Below are 19,050 nucleotides of genomic sequence, written 5' to 3'. Positions count from 1 at the left end.
GATTGGATTCTTGAGGACTATCATTGGATTAGGCTAGATTGAATTCCTAAGGTCATATAATCATATTGGACCACTCACTCGTATTCCTTGTACCAGATAATTTGGCGACAGCACCAAGCTTTCGGAAAGCACAAGTAAGAGACAGTCCTTATCTATCAAATTCTTCGGACATATGTACAGATTGGATTGGATCCTAATCAGTCCAAGGAACCATGAAACAAAGCAAAATACTTGAGCTTTATAAGTCCCCACAACTTAAATCACTCTAAGTTCGCATTACCAAAAAAAAATGAACAAAACACAGTAGTTATAAATATAAAAGATATGAACAAAATCATAAAAGACATTTCTCTTTGAGGCTAACAATAGTGTCTCTAAGGCTTGATTTCATAGGAGTTAACTCAACTCCCAAATTCTTCACTTTCTCTACACGCACTTTGTAACTCATTTCAGTCATCTGATCACTTTCTCCATTCCTAATTCAAATCAAATGAAGTTTTTGGAATCTTTTGTTAAAATTTATGGACTTTATGATATGTAAAAAATGGAGCTAGGGAAAGAGAACTCACGTATCAGCAATATACAGATCTGGAAATAACTCACGCAAAAGCTCTTTAATGTCGTTTACACTCATATTTGGACCATCGATGACGTATCTGCCATTGGCTGAAGGAGTCTCCAAGGCTTTGATATGAGCTAAGGCAACATCTCTCACGTCCACGAACCTGTAGTATTTATTATTGAAAGGGTTGTTACCATTTATGAGATGCACGATTAGCTCCACCGAAAAATTAAGAGTTGGTTGCAAGAGTGGCCCAATTATAAATCCTGGATTCAGCACGACCATATCGATTCCGTTGTCTTTGGTAAACTGCCACGCTGCATTCTCTGCCAAAGTCTTGGCGAGTACATACCAATTCTGAAGAGTAAAAAAAAAAGTGTAAGAAAGAATTCGAACCCCACAAAAAAAATTCATATGTTCACAACAAAATCTTAAGGACCTCTGTCTCCTTGCATAGACTTGGATCAGAGAAGAAAGTCTCGTCCACCACGTCGTTTGGCCCAATAGGAGGTTGAGGACGAAGAACCACAGCCATGGAAGATGTTAGAATGACCCTTTTGACAGATGGAGTTTTTTTGCATGTATTAAGGACGTTTATAGTACCCTTCAAGGCTGGATCAATCAGCTCAGTCTGATTTTAAATAACCAAAAAAATATTAGTAAGTTTTGTATTAGGCGGCCTTTACAGCAATAGAACTGACTTGGCTAAATCATGAATTATATATATTGCAATTCCCACAAAACTTTTTTTTGAAAATAGTTGACAAACCTGAGGATCTGTGACGATGAATAGAACCGGAGAAGCGGTGTGGAAGACAGCATCACAACCTTGGATAGCTTGTTCGAAAGAACCTTCGTCCAAAAGATCTGCTTTGAACAATTTGAGTCTTTCTTTTGCATCGTCTAATGCAAGAAGATGCTCTATTTTCTTCGTGTCCGCTAAAGAAAAATATAACATATATATACGTCAAAGAGCACTTCAAAGTAACTTACTTTACTTGGTTTCCATGAATGATTTACGTATTTCTTTTAATTATTTGTAGTTTTTGTAACTTGGGACGAACCGGAGTGATGGTCGACTGAACTTTCCATGCATCTTTGGTAATTTACTTTATAAGGTAGTAGTAGTAGAAGAAGAAATATTATATTTGTCATCATTCGAAAGTCAAAACATAACAGCTAAAACAATTAGACTAGCTAATCAAAGAAAATTCAATTCGTTTTTTTTTTGGATTTTATGTATTTTGGTTTTTTAGGTTAAGATACAGAGTGTGAACAAAGAAGAAAAAGGTAAATCTGGGAGATGTTTAATTCCGTCTGATTTTTCAGTTACATTCCAATTTGGTTTTAATAGCTGATCTAAATCGTCCTTATTACAAACTACAAACTGCACTCCTAATTATGAAAATTGTTTTAAGGACGGAAATACTGATTCTACATATTATTTGTGAACTAAACAAACAAACAAAAAAAATAGATAAAGGAAAAGAGAGAGAATTGCGAACAAACTTGGGTCTCGAACGGTGGCCTTGACGGTGTAGCCACGGATTAACAAAAGCTTTACAATCCAAGACGCTATGTAACCGGAAGCTCCGGTGACGCAAACCATTTTTCCTTTGTCGGCCATCTCTCTCTCTCTCTCTCTCTTCCTGTTTTTATCTGATAATAATTTGTTTTAGATGTAGACTCTTTCTCTTCTGAGTTACTTCTGACACACAACTCTAATACTCTATCTACTAAGTACAAACCGACACCGACGAATGGGAGTGTTCATAATTATAGTGAGGGTTTATGTAGAATACTTATGTAGAAATAAAAGTGATGAGTGAGTCACAAAAAATACACGTACACGTATCTCTTTTGTTTTTCTTTTCTTGTTTTAACGTCAAAAAGTTACCTATGTTTTTTCGCCTTTCAACGGTCCACTTTACCGTTCCGAGTAAATATTCAATTGATCAGGAAAGCCTTAAGATACATGAACTTGTTTACTATTCCCTAATACATGACGTATACTTCAAATTTTCCTTAATATATTTGACTAATCAAGTTCAATACATACAGTAAAACCTCTATAAATTAATAAACATTATAAATTAATAAATTTTGTTAGTCCCAAGTCGGACCAGTGTAAAAAATAACAAAATTCGATAAGATAGTAAGATAATAATTTTTCTAAAATTCCCGTGTAAAATATGATCCCAATAATATCATAAATTAATAATCATGTAAATTTACATATATATAATGTATGTAAAGAAAAAAAATATAATGTATGTTTCTCCTAAAACTCATATCTACAAAACAACTGTTATGTTGTATTTTCAAAGTACAATGATAGAAAATCTTTTATAACATATCATAAATATAGCTACATTTTTTTTAAGTTTTCAATTTTTAGATATCCATCATTTACATTTTGATAGTTTGATTGACTATTAAAATACAACAATCTATATTATTATTCATAAATTTAATTTTATGTATGTCATGTGTATATGTGAATTTGTCTATTGTATTTGTAATTTATTGTTAATAATATTTTCTAAATATTACAAATTCAATTTCAATATCATAAAATTTTGAATATCCGTTGTTAAAATTGTCTCAATTCATAATTTTTAAAAGTTAAAGTATTAAAAATATATCTATAAATTAATAATTATTAAATTACACTATAAATTAATAATTATTAATTTATAGATAAATAAATATCACTATAAATTAATAAAATATCTTGGTCCCAACATTATTAATTTATAGAGTTTTTTTGTATTTCATCACCTTTCTATTCTTCTTATACCAAAAAGAATTCTTTATATTTTCCATTAAATATATAAATTCATAACTTCATATATAAATCCATTAAATATATACACACACTATACAGAAAATATACTAATTTTAATTTTGGAGTTGTATGTAACTTTCCTTTCATCTTTTAGTATATATATAAGTTTTGACAGGTTTAAAGTACATGTTTTTAGATATGTCCTAATTCGTATATAGATTATGTATTTTATTTGAAAATTTAATCAATATATTTGTATTACATGTCAGAAGCATAGACATCATATATTGTTTCTCCAGAAGAATTATTATTAGAACTAGCTAGAAATCCCAAGAATCTAAAGCTGTATATGATGAGGATCATATATATATAAGAAGACACTTCTCTTTAAGCGGTAGTGTCTCTGAGGGTTTCTTCTATAAGAGTGAACTCAATTCCCAAACTCTTCACTTTCTCCACACACACTTTGTATGCCATTTCATTCATCTCACTCTTTTCATTCCTACAATAAAGTTTCATCAATGAAGTTTTGTTCGGTATATATATATTTATTCACAGTATGAGAGCATAAATAGTGATGAAGGGGCTGGGAAAGATAGCTCACTTATCAACTCGACACAAATCAGGAAATAACTCATGGAGAAGCTTTTTAATATCTTTCATTTTTGTATTCGGAAGCTCTGGTGACGCAAACCACCTTTCCTTCGCCGTTCATGATGTATGCAACTATATTTTGGTGTGGGTAAGGTTGTGGCTTCGGTTATGACAATGTCACAATAATGAACAACGATTACCTTCAATTTTATAAAAACCTATCTTAATTATTAATGTTAGCCAAATATAACAAAAATTAATGATGACATATTACAGTTAAAACTTTTTTTTTTCCTTTTGTGGCTTTGTGGGTATTACAATTTACTATCTTTAGTTACTTCTCTCAAAACACTTTAATCTAATCTCATTTGCCATTTCATACTTTGACATATTTTGATATTTATTTGTAATATATTCTTAGGGCATTTCTCTAATTAATTTAAGAGATTTTTTTTTACCTTAATCTCAGAAAAGTAGAAAGCATACAGAGCAAAACTGGTAAGTGGTAATGAATATATTTAGTTTATAAAAACAAACTTTAATAAAATATTTATTTTTGTTAACAGTATATTTTTAAAATAAAACATTATAAATTTACATTTCGTGTCTAAATGATTTAACTTTTGTATTTTCAAACCCATAATAAGGCCATAACCACAAATATGCGGCCCATATGATAAAAACACTGTACCAAGTGGCTTTTCCATAATTTGAACCAATAGATTTTGCCGCGCATCAGTCAAACCTAGCAAGTTAGCTAAATGCGCTTGATGCGTAGGTTAGCAAAAAAATTCGTTACTTAAAACGAAACAACTTCCAAAGCACTAGGCTCGGTTACGCCGAAGCTAAACATTTTAGACACTTGCCTTAAATGATCTCTCATCCGAACCAAACAGGTTCGGACCCTAACCTCTAGGTTTATTTACACCGTCACTTTCCTCCTGTGGGAGAGAAATCACGAACTCTTCAAACAAATCTGCAAATTTGATTCCTACTTCTTCCTACCAAACCCCAAAAAACCTAATTTTCCCAGCCGTTCGATGGAGACTTGGTGGGTCGCAAGAAAGTTTGGATTTTTAGGGTTTTGAATGATTCAAATTATCTGTAAGAGTTTCAAATTTTTATAAAAAGGTCACGTTTTTTTTTTTTTTTTTTTTNCACTGTCACTTTCCTCCTGTGAGAGAGAAATCATCACGAACCTCTTCGAACAAATCTGCAAAATTTGATTCCTACTTCTTCCTTACCAAACCCCTAAAAAAAACCTAATTTTCCCAGCCGTTCGATGGAGACTGGTGGGTCGCAAGAAAGTTCCGATTTTTAGGGTTTTGAAAGATTCAAAATATCTGTAAGAGTTTCAAATTTTTTTATAAAGGTCACGTTTTTTTTTTTTTTGGCTGTATACTGTAAAGTATTCGTCTTTATCAAAGTTATGTTTATTTATTGATGTGAAAGGGACGATACAAGTTTCTTTGTCTCTCTTGCGTATTTCCCTACCTCGATAGAGTTGTTAATGGCTGTTATTTATAAGGAATTGATTGTTACGACAAGAAATTAGGGGGATTTATTAAATTCTTGTGGACAGATTTGATTTCACATTCTTAATTAATCTGAGATTGGAACATTTATGTGTTTCATTCTTTTATGTAGGTCACGTGAAGAACATGAATAGCTTCCTTTTGAAATTGGGGCTTTCTGTAGAATTTATTAGTCTGGATTGAAGAACAGAACAGTGGTCTTCAATTTTAAGAAAATGCCAACTTCGGTAAGTGTAAGAGAGGATGATCCTCTGTTGAAGGATTTGAGTGAGAAGAAGCAGAGTTTTAGGAGGAATGTGGTGTCTTTGGCCACTGAGTTGAAAGAAGCGAGGACTCGTCTGGCAGAACAGGAGCGTTCGTGTTCAAAAGAAGCTATGTCTAGGATGGTAAGCAAGCTCTCAAAGATATTATCAGCTATCACGTACTTTTGTGATTTTAGTTTTTGGTTTGGATGTTGAGACTTTTGGTGAGCTGTTTGTCTATATGAGCAGGAAGCAGAAACAAGAGTTAAGAGGATGGAAGATGAAATGCTTAAACTTGGTAAGGAATTAAACAAGAAAGTTGAGCAGATTCGTGCATCCGATGTTGCTACTGAGAAGGTTAGGATTGTCTTCTTACCAGTTTATCTTGTGTTCTTGGTTTCTGCTTAAACACATAGATCTGCTTAAACATCGACTCCAAGGATTGTTTCTCATCGGCCTTCTTATGTCTGTCTCTTCAAAATTTGTTGGTCCACCATGTCTTTTCAGCCTGACTAAAGGTCTATGTCTACCAAAGTTCAGTAAATCTTTACCGATGTAAGTTATCAGTTTGCATGTTTTCCTTTTGTGCAGTATGTGAAGGAATTGGGTGATATCAAGTCACAGCTTGCAGCAACACATGCAACTGCTGAGGCAAGTGCTTTGTCAGCTGAATCAGTTCAGTCTCAGTGTAGACTGCTTTCAAAACAATTGCATGAGAGGACCGGTTCCTTGAAAGACCATGAGGACCAAGTTACTAGACTTGGTGAGCAGCTAGATAATCTACAAAAGGAGCTACAAGCTAGAGAAATTTCACAGAAACAGCTAAGAGATGACATTTTAAAAGTTGAAGGTGACATTATGCGGGCTGTATCAGTGGTCAAGACAAAGGAGAATTTTGAAGTGCGGAAATCGCTAGATGAGGATTCTCCAAAGAAGTTTGAAAGAATCAACAAACTTTTGACGGCCAAAGATGATGAAATTGCAAGACTCAGGGATGAACTAAAGATTATATCGGCTCACTGGAGGTTTAAGACCAAGGAATTAGAAGATCAGGTAACAACTAATGCTTTAGGTTCTCTTATTTCTGTGAGTTCGTTTTGGTTTTATGTAGTAAAAAGCCTGTGTTCTTCTGGAGCAGGTGGAGAATCAAAGGAGAATTGATCAAGAGCTAAAGAAGAAGGTGCTGAAGTTAGAGTTTTGCCTCCGCGAAACACGCATCCAAACTCGAAAACTTCAAAAGGTAAATTCACTTGCTTTTACTTGGGATTAGTAGTTTCTTGAATACAGTACTAATTGAGCTGTGTTTTTGCGGGATGGTAGATGGGAGAGCGAAATGATGTGGCAATAAAAGAACTCAAGGAGCAATTGGCTGCGAAAAAACAGCATGAAGCTGATCTCTCTAGCAACCAAAACTTGTGGGACAAATCAGGTTTCAAGATTGTTGTCTCCATGTCGATGCTGATATTAGTTGCCTTTTCTAGACGTTGAATGAGCGATGAAATAACTTCAAATCATATTAAAGTAGCTAGACAGTATCCTACAGTGTATGAAGGATTTAAGATTACTCCTCTTTGTTCTAGAGTTTCCGCTTTGGTTCTACTGAGATTTATTTGAAAAGAGACAACTGGGGTTTTCTGTACAAAACCGAAACCTTAGCAAGCCTCTTGCACCAAAGAAATTAATAATGTTTTACATTCCTAGATTCTTCTTATGAAGATACTCTAAAAGAGCTTGTACTTGTGTCACAAAACTATTACGACTCCTACATATTCTACTTCTAATGAAATAGCACTGCATGAAGAATAATCAATGTTGCCATTATAGCATGACCAAACTGAATCTTCAAGCGTGTAGAGTCTGATGATGTTGGATTGTTCCCATTTGGTGAACCATCAAAACCGTAAACCCCTGAACCTCCTGAGGGTGGATAGTTTAGAGTATTTGATGTAGGATTCGCTGGGTTAAAGATTTGTGGTGGAGTTCCAACCCTTCAATAGAAATATAGAGATGTACACTTTCACTTAGAAAAATCTGAAGAGGCTTTAAGACTACTCAACAAGAATTTAAAAGAATGCTCTTTTACCCGATTATCCCGCCTCCTGATGGTATTATAGGTGTTGATGTGACAGGAGGCTGGTTCACTGTTTGTGTTGATGGAGTTGGCGTAGTTGTTCCTGCTGTCGTTGGTGTTGATGTCGATGAACCTGTCTGGTAAATGCAAGAACCAGTGCCTGTTTAAAACAACATAACAAAACAAAGTCATCTAACTGAAAACAAGCACGAAGAAGAGAAAAAGAGTATCCTCTGTTTTTTTTTCCACACTCACTTGGGTTGGCGCTAACTAGTGAGGCTGCACCGCCAAAATCGCAGCTTTGTGGAGAAGGGTTCTTCTGGTAATAGCTGTTGAAGGCAAATGAGGCATGGCTCTGAAGACTGATAGGTGAATAACAGTTACCTCCTTGCTGTATCTGAGAGCAATCTGCGATCCCGCAGGCATAGTCAAGAGCCTGTTGGAGTGAGGTTTGAGAGGCTCCAGGCTTTGCCACGCACCAACTTTGACCTGAAGCCGATGGAGAGTTTGAGACAGCAGGCGGTGCAAATACAGGAACTGGAACTGGAACCGTCCCTGAGGGTTGTGTTTGAGGATACTGAGTCGCAGGGTTGGTCACAGGTGGGGTGAGTGTAGGAGGAGGAATGGTTGTGACTGGAGGAGTAATAGGAACTGTTGTGGTTGGATTTGTCGGCGTTATGGTCTCCGGAGGAAATGTAGTCGGCGGTGTAGTTGTGGGGTTTGTAGGAAAGACCGTTGTGGGGTTCGTAGGAAAGACCGTTGGTGGGGTTAAGACATCATGATTTGTAGTTCTTGAGGAACAGAGTGAAAGAAGAGAAAGAAACAAGAAAGTGAAGAAGACATAACTCTGTTTCGCCATTAGAGCATGAGATTGGCTTTGTTTTTTTCTACTTCTTTCTTGTGTTGTTTATAACTTTATAAGTACATAGTTGTGTGAAGAAGATGGAATTAAAAAAAGCTTTGAGAATCTCTTGAAAAAATTAGGGGAGAAAAAAGAAGGAAGAAGCTGACTGTACTTTACATGCAAGTGACTAAGTAAGAAAAAAGATGTTTGCTTTGCTATGAAGTCTTTTTGAGATTTGGCCTGTGACTAATCTCATCTTCTTTCTTTTCTTTATATATTTGTGTGCAAAGATATAGTCTTTTGCCTTATGTTAGCTAGAAGAAAAGAAAGAGAAAAACCCATTTTTGTCAGATCCGTTTCAGACATAAGCATATGCATAAAGTTCTCCAAAGTGTTTTCAAGAAAGAAGCTGCAAATTGGTATTTTTATTTTTCTTATCCAAAAAGGAGAAAAGGAAAAGACTGGTGTGCTGCAGATTAAAGATCATGAATTTTATTAATACAATCACAATGGATTGATCTTTTGCTTAGCTCAGCAAAACCCACAAAGATTTAAAGAAACCTCACAAAGCGGAAAGATTTTGAAAAAACAAAAAAGCAGAGAACATAAAGCTTTGCTAGCTGCTTAATTGGATTAGTTTATTGGCCTAATTTAAAGCAAAGTTCTCATTTTATCATCTACGCGGTTTGAATATTGTTCTTCCCTCACTACAAGAATAAAAATGTAACAACTTTTGTTCTTGAGATAAGAAGATCTATTCATATGCAAGTAGGGACAACCCATGTGGAATTGGTAGATCTTGATACTTTCTTCTAAAAAGAATTCATGGTTTCAAAAGTATATGCATGCATAGGCAAAAGCTACCATTAATCTATTGTCACATACAAAAAAATAATTAACATATCAGTTCTTGCATACATTTGAAGAGATTGAGATTGGTATACAGATCATATCATGAAGCAAGAGCTAATACTGTAGATTTAAGTGGCTAGGCAAACAATATACACACGAAAGAGAGAGGGAGCTTCGGGATAATCACTTATGGGGTTTATTATATTCTTCATGATGTTTGGTCCATCAACATATCTGAGAAGAAAGGATCTGAAACAGCCTCTTTAGCTGATTCATACTTCTCCATCCGCTTCTTTAGTGACCGTAGTTCTCTTTCGTTTTTTTGAAGACCGTTCCTAAAACCGTCACACAAGGAAAGGAATATTAACAGGCTTTTCTAAGTTGTGGTAACTAATAATCAGATATGTATCCTGAAAGTGAAAAACTTACAAATGACTTCTTGGTAAGTACGATAGTCACGAGATAAATTCGCCACATAATATTTGTTCGAGCGAAACTGTCGTTAGATAGAAGAGAAACAGAACATGGTGATTATGAAAGTTCAAAAGTTCATCATGTTCTTTGCCACCATGTTCCAGAACATTGAGCGAAACTGTTCATCAAAGTTCAAAAGAACAAAGCTTTCAAGGTCTTTGCCACCATGTTCTAGAACAAACATGACATAACACTGGAAGCAAACACCACACAGAAAATGAATATTGCTTCTACNCCATGAATTGCTAGTTAAGTAATAGATCAGACCTCATGGTTTACATTATATCGCAGTATTGCGAACCATCACCTGTATTGATTCTTGAAAGAGTAAAGTCAATTATGGATATCTGTACTCCCAAAGTTTTGATAGAAATTTGTTTCCCCTCGAGAAGAAAAGGCAGCGTACACGAGTTATTCCGACTAAGAAGAATGTTTCCCCTGAAATGAGAAAATAAACAAGAAGTTCAAGCGAGAGAAAACTAACACTAGTAAGTAGCAAACTACCAAATCAAACACTTTACTTACCAATGCAGGTCCCTGTGCTCGAACTCAAAAGCAGCTTCAGCAACAGCCAGGCCAGCCGTGACCTTATATGTGAATCACATGCAATTAACTGAAAAAATATTATTTGCGCAGTTTCTGTTACAGCAAATGGAGGCTATAACTTACCTGAACCAATAAGCTCCGTGCTTCATCAAAGTTCAAAAGAACAAAGCTTTCAAGGTCTTTGCCACCATGTTCCAGAACAAACATGACATAACACTGGAAGCAAACACCACACAGAAAATGAATATTGCTTCTACAGATTATACAGCGTCCTACATAAACAGACAGTTTTGAAATTTTATGGAGAGAAAAAAAATCTTACTTGTTTTTCTGGGAAATCTGGGTGATCATTCTCAGAGCCATGTAAATTATCCCATTCTTCCCATGCTTTTATCAGTATAGGGTCATAGGGACCTTGACATACTTTTATACTGCAACAAAGTCATGAGAAAAGGTTTGTGAAAGATGATGCACATAAGTTTGGTAAAAGTTTACACAGAACCGACAAACATCTCCAGCTTATTCTTGTTCCTGAGAAGACTTACTCTTGAGTTTTTATGAACGCTGGGCACGAATTCTGAGCTTCAGTCTCAAATTCTCTTAGTTGATTAAGAGTCCATGAGAGTATCACTTCCTCATGTAGTTCGTCAGCTCTCTGCAACAAATGAACATAAACTATGATATTATTTATCATATTTCATTGATATGCCGTAAGTATTTGCATAACATTAATCATAATTCATCCAAAAAACATATATGGTGTGAGAATATGCATGCCTTTCCTTAAGCATCGATACTTTTTTTTAAGAGATGATAAGCTTACTTAAATCATAAACACTGTGTTCTTCTCTAAATAAAATTTAACCTGAACTTGCCCTTGCTGGCCTTCTCCAATATTTTCTTTCATGTTAAAAGGATCAATTTACGGTTTTACCAACTAGAAGTTGTAGTCTCAAACCATCATGGAGAAACATAGAAGCGAGTTAAGAAAAGTACCTTCTGTACTTCCCCATTGACCCTTAAGTCTCCATCAATTGGAACTATTTTACAGACACTAGAACCAGTCCGAAAAGCCTCCCCATACGTACCTTCACCAATCTTGACAATGCTTTCTGGTTCACTGCAATATTTGAGTCATAGTTAAACTTAATGAAATAAGAACACTACATCACATTTCTAACCAGGGCGTACCGAAGTGTCAACAAAATGCACAACATTCCTAAGATAACAGACCAAAAGCACTAGACAAACACCCAAGACTAGAACATAAAGTTAATCTCCTAGGTCCATACCAGAATTTAGAGAGTGCTTCCATAAAGTTTGATGGTTGCATCTGTCCACATGCGGACAATAGATCAATAAATGACTTATCAAAATCTAGATGAGTGGAGATGGGATCAGATGTCAAAGATAGTTGCTTCAGCTCATCTTCAAGGTCAATTGATTCCATCTTGATTTTTCTAACAGGCACATCTTCAGCAGCTGGGATGTCATCACAGCTTGGAATGAGCCGGAAAACTGAAGTGTTGCTAGCAGAAGACTTTTCTGGGGTTTTTAGTGCACATGAATCAGATGATTGATGATCACATATTGAGTCCTCCTGGCGTGTGGCAGAGTTTTCAAATATCTTAGAGAGTGTGCTCGAAGGACCACAAGCATGGTTAAACTTCTTTGAGATGAGCCATTTTTCTAATCTTGTGGATAGATGTGGCATCTCAGGAACAACTTGTTCACCCATGGTCCATATTTTTTTGATGCTCTGCTTGTAAATTATGAGTTTTTTTTTTTTTATGATGTGATTGTGTGGATTTAGCTGAAGCCGAAACAGAAGAACAAAAGTATGAGGTCAGCCAGCCCTAACTCCGTTCATGAAACATTTACACTATTGTTTATGTAGTTTCATATTTTATTAACTCGAATCATCAATACAAAAGAATAAAAAACTACTATTTCTGCTGCGCGTATATGTTTATTTGCTAAAGTTTTGTTTTCCTCCACACGTGTATTGTAATGTAAAAGATCGGACAGTTACTATAGGAGGTAGTTAAAACATCATCCTTCTTCTCGGAAATGTAATTAAAAGGATGTTTTTTTTTTATGTGAGATGTAATGAAAATGTAATTTGCAATGCAAGCTCTCTCTCTCTCTCTTTCTATCTGTGTCACCACCACCTTTAGTTATAAAGAACAATTAATAGGGAAGAAAAAAATCGTAGAGAGACTGAAAAATTTCATCACCTACCACTTGATAACTCCATTTCTTCTTCCTTCTCCTTATTCCCTTCCACCAGATTTCACTGCCTAAGTTTTCAAGTTTTCTCCTTTTCTTCTTTTCTATTTGTTTGAAACTTTTAGTATTGATGATCTTCTTCTTCACAAAAAAAAAAAAAAGTTCAACATTCTTTTTGAAAAAACTCTGTTTTCTCTGTTTCATCTAAACGTTATTGTCTTTTGTTCTTTAGAGAGCTTCTCTTGTCAAGCTTCATTCGCAGAGGTAATAATCATTAAATTGTCATCTACTTGTTCTGTCTTTATTCTTTGTGCGGTACTTCTATCATCCTTGCTTGTCATATATATCTTTTAAATGGATCATGAAGATGTTAATGATTGCTGCATTTTGTTATCTTCTTGCTTTATTTGATCATTATGTACTTACTTAGTGGTCCTTCTTGTATAATTTGGGACCACTACTAAATCAACTTGGAGTCTCTTCATCATCATCATCAATCACACAGAATTGTTCATGTAGTTCCTTTCAGAATATTTAATTTCTTTTCTTGGTCTGACTGTATCAAGTTTTACTCTCTTTGTTTGATGAATCTGAATCTAAAAGCAGATTAGGAAGGAACCCAATGTCTGGACTTAAGATCTGGCAAGCAATCTTTATCGCCATTGCGCTGTTCATCGTAGCCATACTCGCTGTTCTTTCATTTTGTCTCATTTGGAAAAAGAAATCAAGAAGATCCAAAACCTTAACTCTTCCCATCATCCAAACCCCTGCGGTATCAAAAGAGATCAAGGAAGTAAGAATCGAGCATGTCTCAACGAGTGGTAACTTTGATCATCATGACATAAACAGCAATGAATCTGACAAATTCTTGCTTAATTTGGATATGGAGAAGAAGAGGGACGGAGTGAGTAGTAGCCGGTCTGGTTCAGGCAAAGAAGGTTCTCTGTGTGTTGCAAACCGGTCTTCTTCATCATTGTATGAGATGGGAACACCATCACCATCACCTCTTTCTGGTTTACCTGAGTCACACCTTGGATGGGGTCATTGGTTTACACTCAGAGATCTTGAAATAGCAACAAACAGATTCTCAAAGGAAAATGTGATTGGTGAAGGAGGGTATGGAATTGTTTACAGAGGAGAGTTGGTCAATGGGACTCATGTCGCCGTTAAAAAGATCCTGAACCACTTGTGAGTTATGGTCTTAGTGAAAAAAAGGTCTGAGCTCTTTTGATTTGTTGGTTATTCTTGAATATCGATTGTTGCTGGATTTTGTAGGGGACAAGCTGAGAAAGAGTTTAGAGTAGAGGTTGATGCTATTGGTCATGTGCGTCACAAGCACTTGGTACGTCTTCTAGGATACTGCATTGAAGGCACACACAGGTATAAATTATATTGATACTTTATCTTACATAGAGAGAAAGGAGAAACCAACTAATTTTGTGAGTTTATTGCTCTATTAGGATATTGGTTTATGAGTATATGAACAATGGGAACCTCGAAGAATGGCTTCATGGAGCAATGCAACACCACGGTTATCTAACTTGGGAGGCTAGAATGAAAGTTCTCATCGGCACATCCAAGGCGTAATTAAGCAAAACCTTTAACATTATTTTCAGTTTTTTCACATTTGTTGTGATGTAATGGTTGTATTCCTTGTGCAGTCTTGCGTATCTACACGAGGCAATCGAGCCAAAAGTAGTGCATAGAGACATCAAGTCGAGCAATATACTGATCGATGATAGATTCAATGCCAAGATTTCTGATTTTGGCCTTGCCAAGTTGCTTGGAGATGGGAAAAGCCATGTGACTACCCGAGTGATGGGAACATTTGGGTAATATATTAAGCAACTTTGTTTTTTTCACAAAAAAGAGCTAAAAGCTGAGCCATGGTTTTGTTCCGAGTATTGCAGGTATGTTGCTCCTGAGTATGCAAATACAGGACTTTTGAATGAGAAGAGTGATGTGTACAGCTTTGGTGTTTTGGTCTTAGAAGCAATAACCGGAAGAGATCCTGTGGATTATGCGCGTCCTGCAAATGAGGTAGATACAGTATGAAGAGAATGAGATGATTTGATTACATGTGATGAGTTTTGAGACTCATTAACATTCTTTTTGCAGGTGAATCTAGTTGAGTGGTTGAAGATGATGGTGGGGAGTAAGAGACTGGAAGAAGTAATTGATCCAAACATAGCGGTTAGGCCAGCGACGCGAGCACTGAAACGTGTTCTTCTTACAGCACTTAGATGTATTGATCCTGATTCTGAAAAGAGACCTAAAATGAGCCAAGTTGTGCGTATGCTAGAGTCTGAGGAATATCCCATACCAAGAGAGGTTAGTGTTTGCTATATAATCTTTTTTTTGTATGAAACAGAAAAGTATGCAGAGTTGTAAAAGCTTAAGCACGAATTCAAACTTACAGGAGCGGAGAATGCGCAGGACGCCAGAGGAAAACTCGGATACCGATAGAAGCACACCGGTTTCAAGATCACAGAGCAAGAGACTGTAATAATCAGATTACCATTACAAAACAGATATATTTGCTCTGGAGCAAAGTTTTCTCTATTCTTTGAAAGTTGTTGATTCTTCTGCATTTCTTGTTCTTGGGAATCTTTTTTCTTTCATTTCTTCCGGTTTTTTACATTTGCATTGACAGATGATAGAGAGGAATGTACATGTGATATATATGGTATGCATAGACATGTTTGTATATGGAACTGGATTTGTATAATAGATTGGTGTGTATAGCGAGTGTAACTTTACCACACACAAAAAATCAAAGTACCATTTACCTTTTGAAGTCTTATTGTACAATTCAAATTAGGATTTTGATCGTTTGATTACAATTACACTTGCAAGTTGCAACACACAGTAATGCAGTTTTCAAATTCACATCCAGACGGGGAAAAACGTTTTATACAGTCTTCTCATTTTCTTATGTGGAAAAGAGATGAAGAACAGGAAACAACACACTTACAACGTCTAGCTCCAGAGTTTGTGTTCTGCTTTTTAAATTGCAGGTGGGTTATGCATCAGGTAACATGATGCAGTCAATAGCTCGTTTGCATATTCCCGTCATTGTTGCTTCTGGTCCATATACCTGCAATCATCAATCCTTATGAAGTTCAGTATTCGAGCTAAACACAAATCTTTAGCGTCCGAGAGGTGAAAAAGGGTGATTTCCACCATTTACTAGGCTTAGATTGTAACAGTCTTTATTCACAGCTGCTAATTTTCCATAAGTAGTTTGGTTACCTCTAGAGGAACACCGAGTTCCTCTCCCAAAGCTCGCATTCTAGCCAAACCAGTCTGGTAATTTGGTCCACCTCTCCTTACGTAAATGTGCATTCTACATGCTTTCAACCTCGTTTCCTGCTCATGGCAAACAAAACAAACTGCTAAAAATACAGTAGCAACTGTTTTGTTCATTCACTAAAGGTTGTTAGAAAAGTACCTTTTCTCTCAAGGCTCTGATGATACCGTTGAAAGTAGCAGCTACATCTGTGAAGTTTGCAATGCCGCCTCCAATAAGAAGAGCTCGTTTACGCCCGTCAGGATCAGCAGTAGCACACTGACAAACTCCAACATTTTGTCCGTGAATCTCTAAATTTGTATAGAGAAAAACAGTGAATAGCAAAAGCTAAGTTCTTTGCCATACTTACATCAATGACAACTCTTGCGTACTGTAACACCTCGTCTTCCTTAGGTGCTCCACTATACTCTGCGTAGTTCCCAAGTTCTGATGCATAGCCTAAATCCCCAACCTTAATGTAGATAAGGAAAATACAAACAAATTAATGTGAGAAATTCTTCGGAGTCCTCATAATAACACTTTCTTTGAAAGAAATGTTTTTCCAGTCATTTAAAATGGTAAGGATATGAGGTTGCTTAAATGATAAAATCATAGAGAGCCACTAACTAACACAATAAGTTGATGGTTCTACTCATAATGGCTATAAACTGTCTATAATCTGAAATTTGAGTTGATTCCGTGACAATTAGCTCATTTCAAGGATCAGGCCTTTTAAGTTTTGTAACTGCAACTCTCTACTTAAATAAGATCAATGTATATTTGAGCTCAGGGGTTTCAACTCACTGTGTCAGCATATATGACGCTAGCACCGCCTCCAGCTACCATTGTCCAGATGCGGCCTTTAGGATTCAGAACAGTGAACTTTAAAGAAGCACTTGTCTGCAATAAGTAACACACACATGCATGATCAGTTAAATTACTTTCCTTTTTGAGTCACCAAAGCGGTTTGTAAAGAAAAGCCAGCCGCTCAAACCTTCTCATCTAAACCATTAATGAAGTTCTCCGTTGGACTGAGGACCCTTCCAAATGGCAGAGGAAACTCAATGTCTCCCCACCTGAATTGATAGAACTTATCAATCCAATGAGTTTCCACAGAAAAAAATTGATTGCAGATCTCTCAACGAGGAACTTATAAATGTTAGACATACTTGTTGAAGTTCTTGAAGGCAGCAGTGTCGTCCAGTTCTCCCCTCATATCCAAAGGGAATGGTTCTCCCTCGACTAGTGTAAAAGGATTCATCTCCATAAAACTGAAATCCAAATCTTCAAGAAAACACACAGATAGATAATAAGGCAATGTCCTCAAAGAGATCTCGTATCAAAGCTCTTGGTATGTACACAAACGCTTGAAAGTCAACAAGTGGCCTAATCATATCCATACCTTGAAATACAGCAAACGCACCCATTATGAAATTGCCGATTTTAGCTCGAACCTGAAATGCACATACACATTTATGAGAGCAGGCTAAGCATAAGTTGAAAGAACCTAACTTAATAATCTCTTTGACATAGACTCCAGTACTGAGAAGCCATAAATCCAGCTTCACAGATCTTTGAATATGCATAGGAATACAAAAAAAAGCAGAGACTGTATGCACACTGAAACTAGATATCTAAGTTTCCGTTAGACCAATTGTTGCATGGTGTCACTAGCTTTTTCTCACAGCTGACAAATACTTACCTCAAGAGGAAGTGTTGCTATCAATGGAGCACATACTTCTAGTGTCATTGACTTTTCCGCAGGAAGAAATATAGTCTTCACCTGTTGGGACCAGAAAACCGAATTATTGGGAGAAAACAACAAAACTGAGCCCAGAAAGAGAAAGCAGAGAAACAAGAAAAGAGCCAAAAAAATAATTACTTTGTCCCAGTTCTCTTCTATCTCAATGCCGCCACATTCAGAGAAGCTTATAGTGCATCCAAGCCTATCAGATACAATAGAAAGGTAGTATTCTTGATCATGAGGCACAAAGGGCTCCACAATGAATGTAGTGATAGGGGCTTTACATCCCTCCATCTCAACCTGCGAAACATACAAAAATAAACATCAAACAATGATATAACAAACTTAACCCGCTGTTCTATAAGCTCGGGCAGCTGGGATAAGTCACCTCAGTACCGAGGCGGGCTTTGACAAAGTCAGCAACTTCAGCAAGATCCAGCTTCAGAGCTACCAGGCCGCTTTTCCCGCGTTTCCCAAATAGCATATCAGGCTTCACAACTAGCTTTGTAGACGATAGCCATGACTCCTGGTTGGTCAACTCAGTGAAATCCGTAGATTCTGTCACCTAAAAAAGTACGCAACAGTAAACAAATCACCCATATGTATTAGAGAAAACAAATCAGTTCTTAATCCAATGTTCTCGTTGGTTTAGACAAGATAGACATATATCCCCAGATCATCCGTAAAGAGAGATGAAACCATCTTTCCCAACATATTCTCACATTTAATAGCTCTTAAGTCCAAATAAGTCTCAATCACAATGAGGTACAATTGAATAATTCTACAGAGTTTAGCGTAATTGAAGATGCAACAGTTTTTGACAATTCAAAGCAGATCAATGAGAACAACAAAACAAACTAGAATTCGTTAAAAAAAGTGACCTGAGCAGAGCGAATCTGCAGGTCAATGTTAGCGAGACGCTTCAAGTGTTCCTTGAGAAGTCTCTTAGAGTCATACTCTCTTATCTTCTTCCGCGCCATCGAATTAGACAATCCAAACCCAGAATCTGAAACAGAGATAGTGATCGTTCCTCTTCAGCACTTTAAATAAATAAAAAGTCTTTCTTTCTCCGCCGAAAAATAAAAGAAAGGTGAGAACTTTCGAGACGATAAGATCGAAGAAGTAGTATAGAAGATGATCTCAGCAACACAACGGTGACGCAGACTCAGAACCAGAAGAGACGTTGACGTTGAGCTGTCAATCAATGTCAAACCTACCCACCCCCGCCTAAACCACCTGTATATTATTCCCCCACCTTTCCTCAATAGCCAATCGGTTCG

The 19,050-nt window shown here is 36.3% G+C and overlaps 6 protein-coding genes and 1 long non-coding RNA gene across 10 annotated transcripts; 2 read left to right on the top strand and 5 right to left on the bottom strand.

Moving 5' to 3' along the window:
- LOC104767774 (cinnamoyl-CoA reductase 1-like) lies at positions 216 to 2,310 on the bottom strand. Its single transcript, XM_010491758.2, has 5 exons — positions 2,072 to 2,310; positions 1,332 to 1,501; positions 1,002 to 1,193; positions 570 to 919; positions 216 to 476 (listed from the first exon to the last, which is right to left on the bottom strand). Exons 1-5 carry the CDS (start codon positions 2,187 to 2,189, stop codon positions 335 to 337), a joined length of 972 nt encoding a protein of 323 aa, XP_010490060.1. The 5' UTR covers positions 2,190 to 2,310; the 3' UTR covers positions 216 to 334.
- LOC104767738 (myosin heavy chain, cardiac muscle isoform-like) lies at positions 4,885 to 7,415 on the top strand. Of its 3 annotated transcripts, none has more exons than XM_010491735.2 (6): positions 4,885 to 4,995; positions 5,592 to 5,865; positions 5,971 to 6,078; positions 6,313 to 6,774; positions 6,860 to 6,961; positions 7,042 to 7,415. In XM_010491735.2, exons 2-6 carry the CDS (start codon positions 5,695 to 5,697, stop codon positions 7,207 to 7,209), a joined length of 1,011 nt encoding a protein of 336 aa, XP_010490037.1. In that variant the 5' UTR covers positions 4,885 to 4,995; positions 5,592 to 5,694; the 3' UTR covers positions 7,210 to 7,415. The 3 variants fall into 3 exon arrangements, with proteins under 3 accessions (XP_010490037.1, XP_010490024.1, XP_010490032.1); XM_010491722.2 differs by having other exon boundaries at positions 4,885 to 5,048; XM_010491730.2 differs by lacking the exon at positions 4,885 to 4,995 and adding an exon at positions 5,112 to 5,289.
- On the bottom strand, positions 7,311 to 8,995 carry LOC104767764 (mucin-2-like). The gene is made up of 3 exons (XM_010491748.2): positions 8,048 to 8,995; positions 7,805 to 7,952; positions 7,311 to 7,709 (listed from the first exon to the last, which is right to left on the bottom strand). Exons 1-3 carry the CDS (start codon positions 8,649 to 8,651, stop codon positions 7,499 to 7,501), a joined length of 963 nt encoding a protein of 320 aa, XP_010490050.1. The 5' UTR covers positions 8,652 to 8,995; the 3' UTR covers positions 7,311 to 7,498.
- LOC104724073 lies at positions 9,519 to 10,173 on the bottom strand. The gene is made up of 2 exons (XR_764221.2): positions 9,918 to 10,173; positions 9,519 to 9,823 (listed from the first exon to the last, which is right to left on the bottom strand). It is a non-coding gene; the product is annotated as an uncharacterized LOC104724073 (long non-coding RNA).
- On the bottom strand, positions 10,238 to 12,840 carry LOC104778644 (serine/threonine-protein kinase haspin homolog). The gene is made up of 7 exons (XM_010503092.1): positions 11,801 to 12,840; positions 11,505 to 11,628; positions 11,054 to 11,163; positions 10,831 to 10,939; positions 10,632 to 10,724; positions 10,488 to 10,549; positions 10,238 to 10,400 (listed from the first exon to the last, which is right to left on the bottom strand). Exons 1-7 carry the CDS (start codon positions 12,244 to 12,246, stop codon positions 10,238 to 10,240), a joined length of 1,107 nt encoding a protein of 368 aa, XP_010501394.1. The 5' UTR covers positions 12,247 to 12,840.
- LOC104767684 (probable receptor-like protein kinase At5g18500) lies at positions 12,909 to 15,528 on the top strand. The gene is made up of 8 exons (XM_010491676.1): positions 12,909 to 13,001; positions 13,344 to 13,925; positions 14,013 to 14,117; positions 14,198 to 14,320; positions 14,399 to 14,569; positions 14,648 to 14,777; positions 14,856 to 15,068; positions 15,157 to 15,528. The coding sequence occupies exons 2-8, from the start codon at positions 13,360 to 13,362 to the stop codon at positions 15,241 to 15,243; spliced, it is 1,395 nt and encodes a 464-aa protein (XP_010489978.1). The 5' UTR covers positions 12,909 to 13,001; positions 13,344 to 13,359; the 3' UTR covers positions 15,244 to 15,528.
- Positions 15,155 to 18,912, bottom strand: LOC104767693 (ATP-citrate synthase alpha chain protein 3). 2 transcript variants are annotated; one of them, XM_010491691.1, is made up of 13 exons: positions 18,652 to 18,912; positions 18,159 to 18,335; positions 17,909 to 18,070; positions 17,729 to 17,809; positions 17,429 to 17,480; positions 17,196 to 17,310; positions 17,021 to 17,102; positions 16,831 to 16,926; positions 16,397 to 16,498; positions 16,189 to 16,305; positions 15,990 to 16,106; positions 15,712 to 15,834; positions 15,155 to 15,237 (listed from the first exon to the last, which is right to left on the bottom strand). In XM_010491691.1, the coding sequence occupies exons 1-12, from the start codon at positions 18,748 to 18,750 to the stop codon at positions 15,760 to 15,762; spliced, it is 1,275 nt and encodes a 424-aa protein (XP_010489993.1). In that variant the 5' UTR covers positions 18,751 to 18,912; the 3' UTR covers positions 15,155 to 15,237; positions 15,712 to 15,759. The 2 variants fall into 2 exon arrangements, with proteins under 2 accessions (XP_010489993.1, XP_010489987.1); XM_010491685.1 differs by lacking the exon at positions 15,155 to 15,237 and having other exon boundaries at positions 15,511 to 15,834.

This window comes from Camelina sativa, chromosome 3 (genome assembly GCF_000633955.1).
Source record: "Camelina sativa cultivar DH55 chromosome 3, Cs, whole genome shotgun sequence".
In the NCBI taxonomy this organism is placed as follows: Eukaryota; Viridiplantae; Streptophyta; class Magnoliopsida; order Brassicales; family Brassicaceae; genus Camelina; species Camelina sativa.
The sequence above is the reverse complement of the archived record's forward strand: the minus strand, read 5'-3'. Positions and strand labels throughout refer to the sequence as shown.

Coding starts and splice junctions, on each gene's coding strand:
- LOC104767693 (XM_010491691.1), bottom strand. CDS start 18,750: ATGGCGCGGAAGAAGATAAGAGAGTATGACTCTAAGAGACTTCTCAAG. Junction 17,481..17,728: donor TAGCAACACTTCCTCTTGAG/GTAAGTATTTGT, acceptor TGTGCATTTCAG/GTTCGAGCTAAAATCGGCAA. Junction 17,103..17,195: donor GCCTTCAAGAACTTCAACAA/GTATGTCTAACA, acceptor CTATCAATTCAG/GTGGGGAGACATTGAGTTTC.
- LOC104767764 (XM_010491748.2), bottom strand. CDS start 8,651: ATGGCGAAACAGAGTTATGTCTTCTTCACTTTCTTGTTTCTTTCTCTT. Junction 7,953..8,047: donor ACTAGTTAGCGCCAACCCAA/GTGAGTGTGGAA, acceptor TGTTTTAAACAG/GCACTGGTTCTTGCATTTAC. Junction 7,710..7,804: donor TCAGGAGGCGGGATAATCGG/GTAAAAGAGCAT, acceptor TTTCTATTGAAG/GGTTGGAACTCCACCACAAA.
- LOC104767774 (XM_010491758.2), bottom strand. CDS start 2,189: ATGGCCGACAAAGGAAAAATGGTTTGCGTCACCGGAGCTTCCGGTTAC. Junction 1,502..2,071: donor GGCCACCGTTCGAGACCCAA/GTTTGTTCGCAA, acceptor ATTTTTCTTTAG/CGGACACGAAGAAAATAGAG. Junction 1,194..1,331: donor TCATCGTCACAGATCCTCAG/GTTTGTCAACTA, acceptor ATTTAAAATCAG/ACTGAGCTGATTGATCCAGC.
- LOC104767738 (XM_010491735.2), top strand. CDS start 5,695: ATGCCAACTTCGGTAAGTGTAAGAGAGGATGATCCTCTGTTGAAGGAT. Junction 6,775..6,859: donor CCAAGGAATTAGAAGATCAG/GTAACAACTAAT, acceptor CTTCTGGAGCAG/GTGGAGAATCAAAGGAGAAT. Junction 6,962..7,041: donor AAACTCGAAAACTTCAAAAG/GTAAATTCACTT, acceptor GCGGGATGGTAG/ATGGGAGAGCGAAATGATGT.
- LOC104778644 (XM_010503092.1), bottom strand. CDS start 12,246: ATGGGTGAACAAGTTGTTCCTGAGATGCCACATCTATCCACAAGATTA. Junction 11,629..11,800: donor GAAGCACTCTCTAAATTCTG/GTATGGACCTAG, acceptor CAAATATTGCAG/TGAACCAGAAAGCATTGTCA. Junction 10,725..10,830: donor CAGATTTCCCAGAAAAACAA/GTAAGATTTTTT, acceptor GTTTGCTTCCAG/TGTTATGTCATGTTTGTTCT.
- LOC104767684 (XM_010491676.1), top strand. CDS start 13,360: ATGTCTGGACTTAAGATCTGGCAAGCAATCTTTATCGCCATTGCGCTG. Junction 14,321..14,398: donor CTCATCGGCACATCCAAGGC/GTAATTAAGCAA, acceptor TTCCTTGTGCAG/TCTTGCGTATCTACACGAGG. Junction 15,069..15,156: donor AATATCCCATACCAAGAGAG/GTTAGTGTTTGC, acceptor TCAAACTTACAG/GAGCGGAGAATGCGCAGGAC.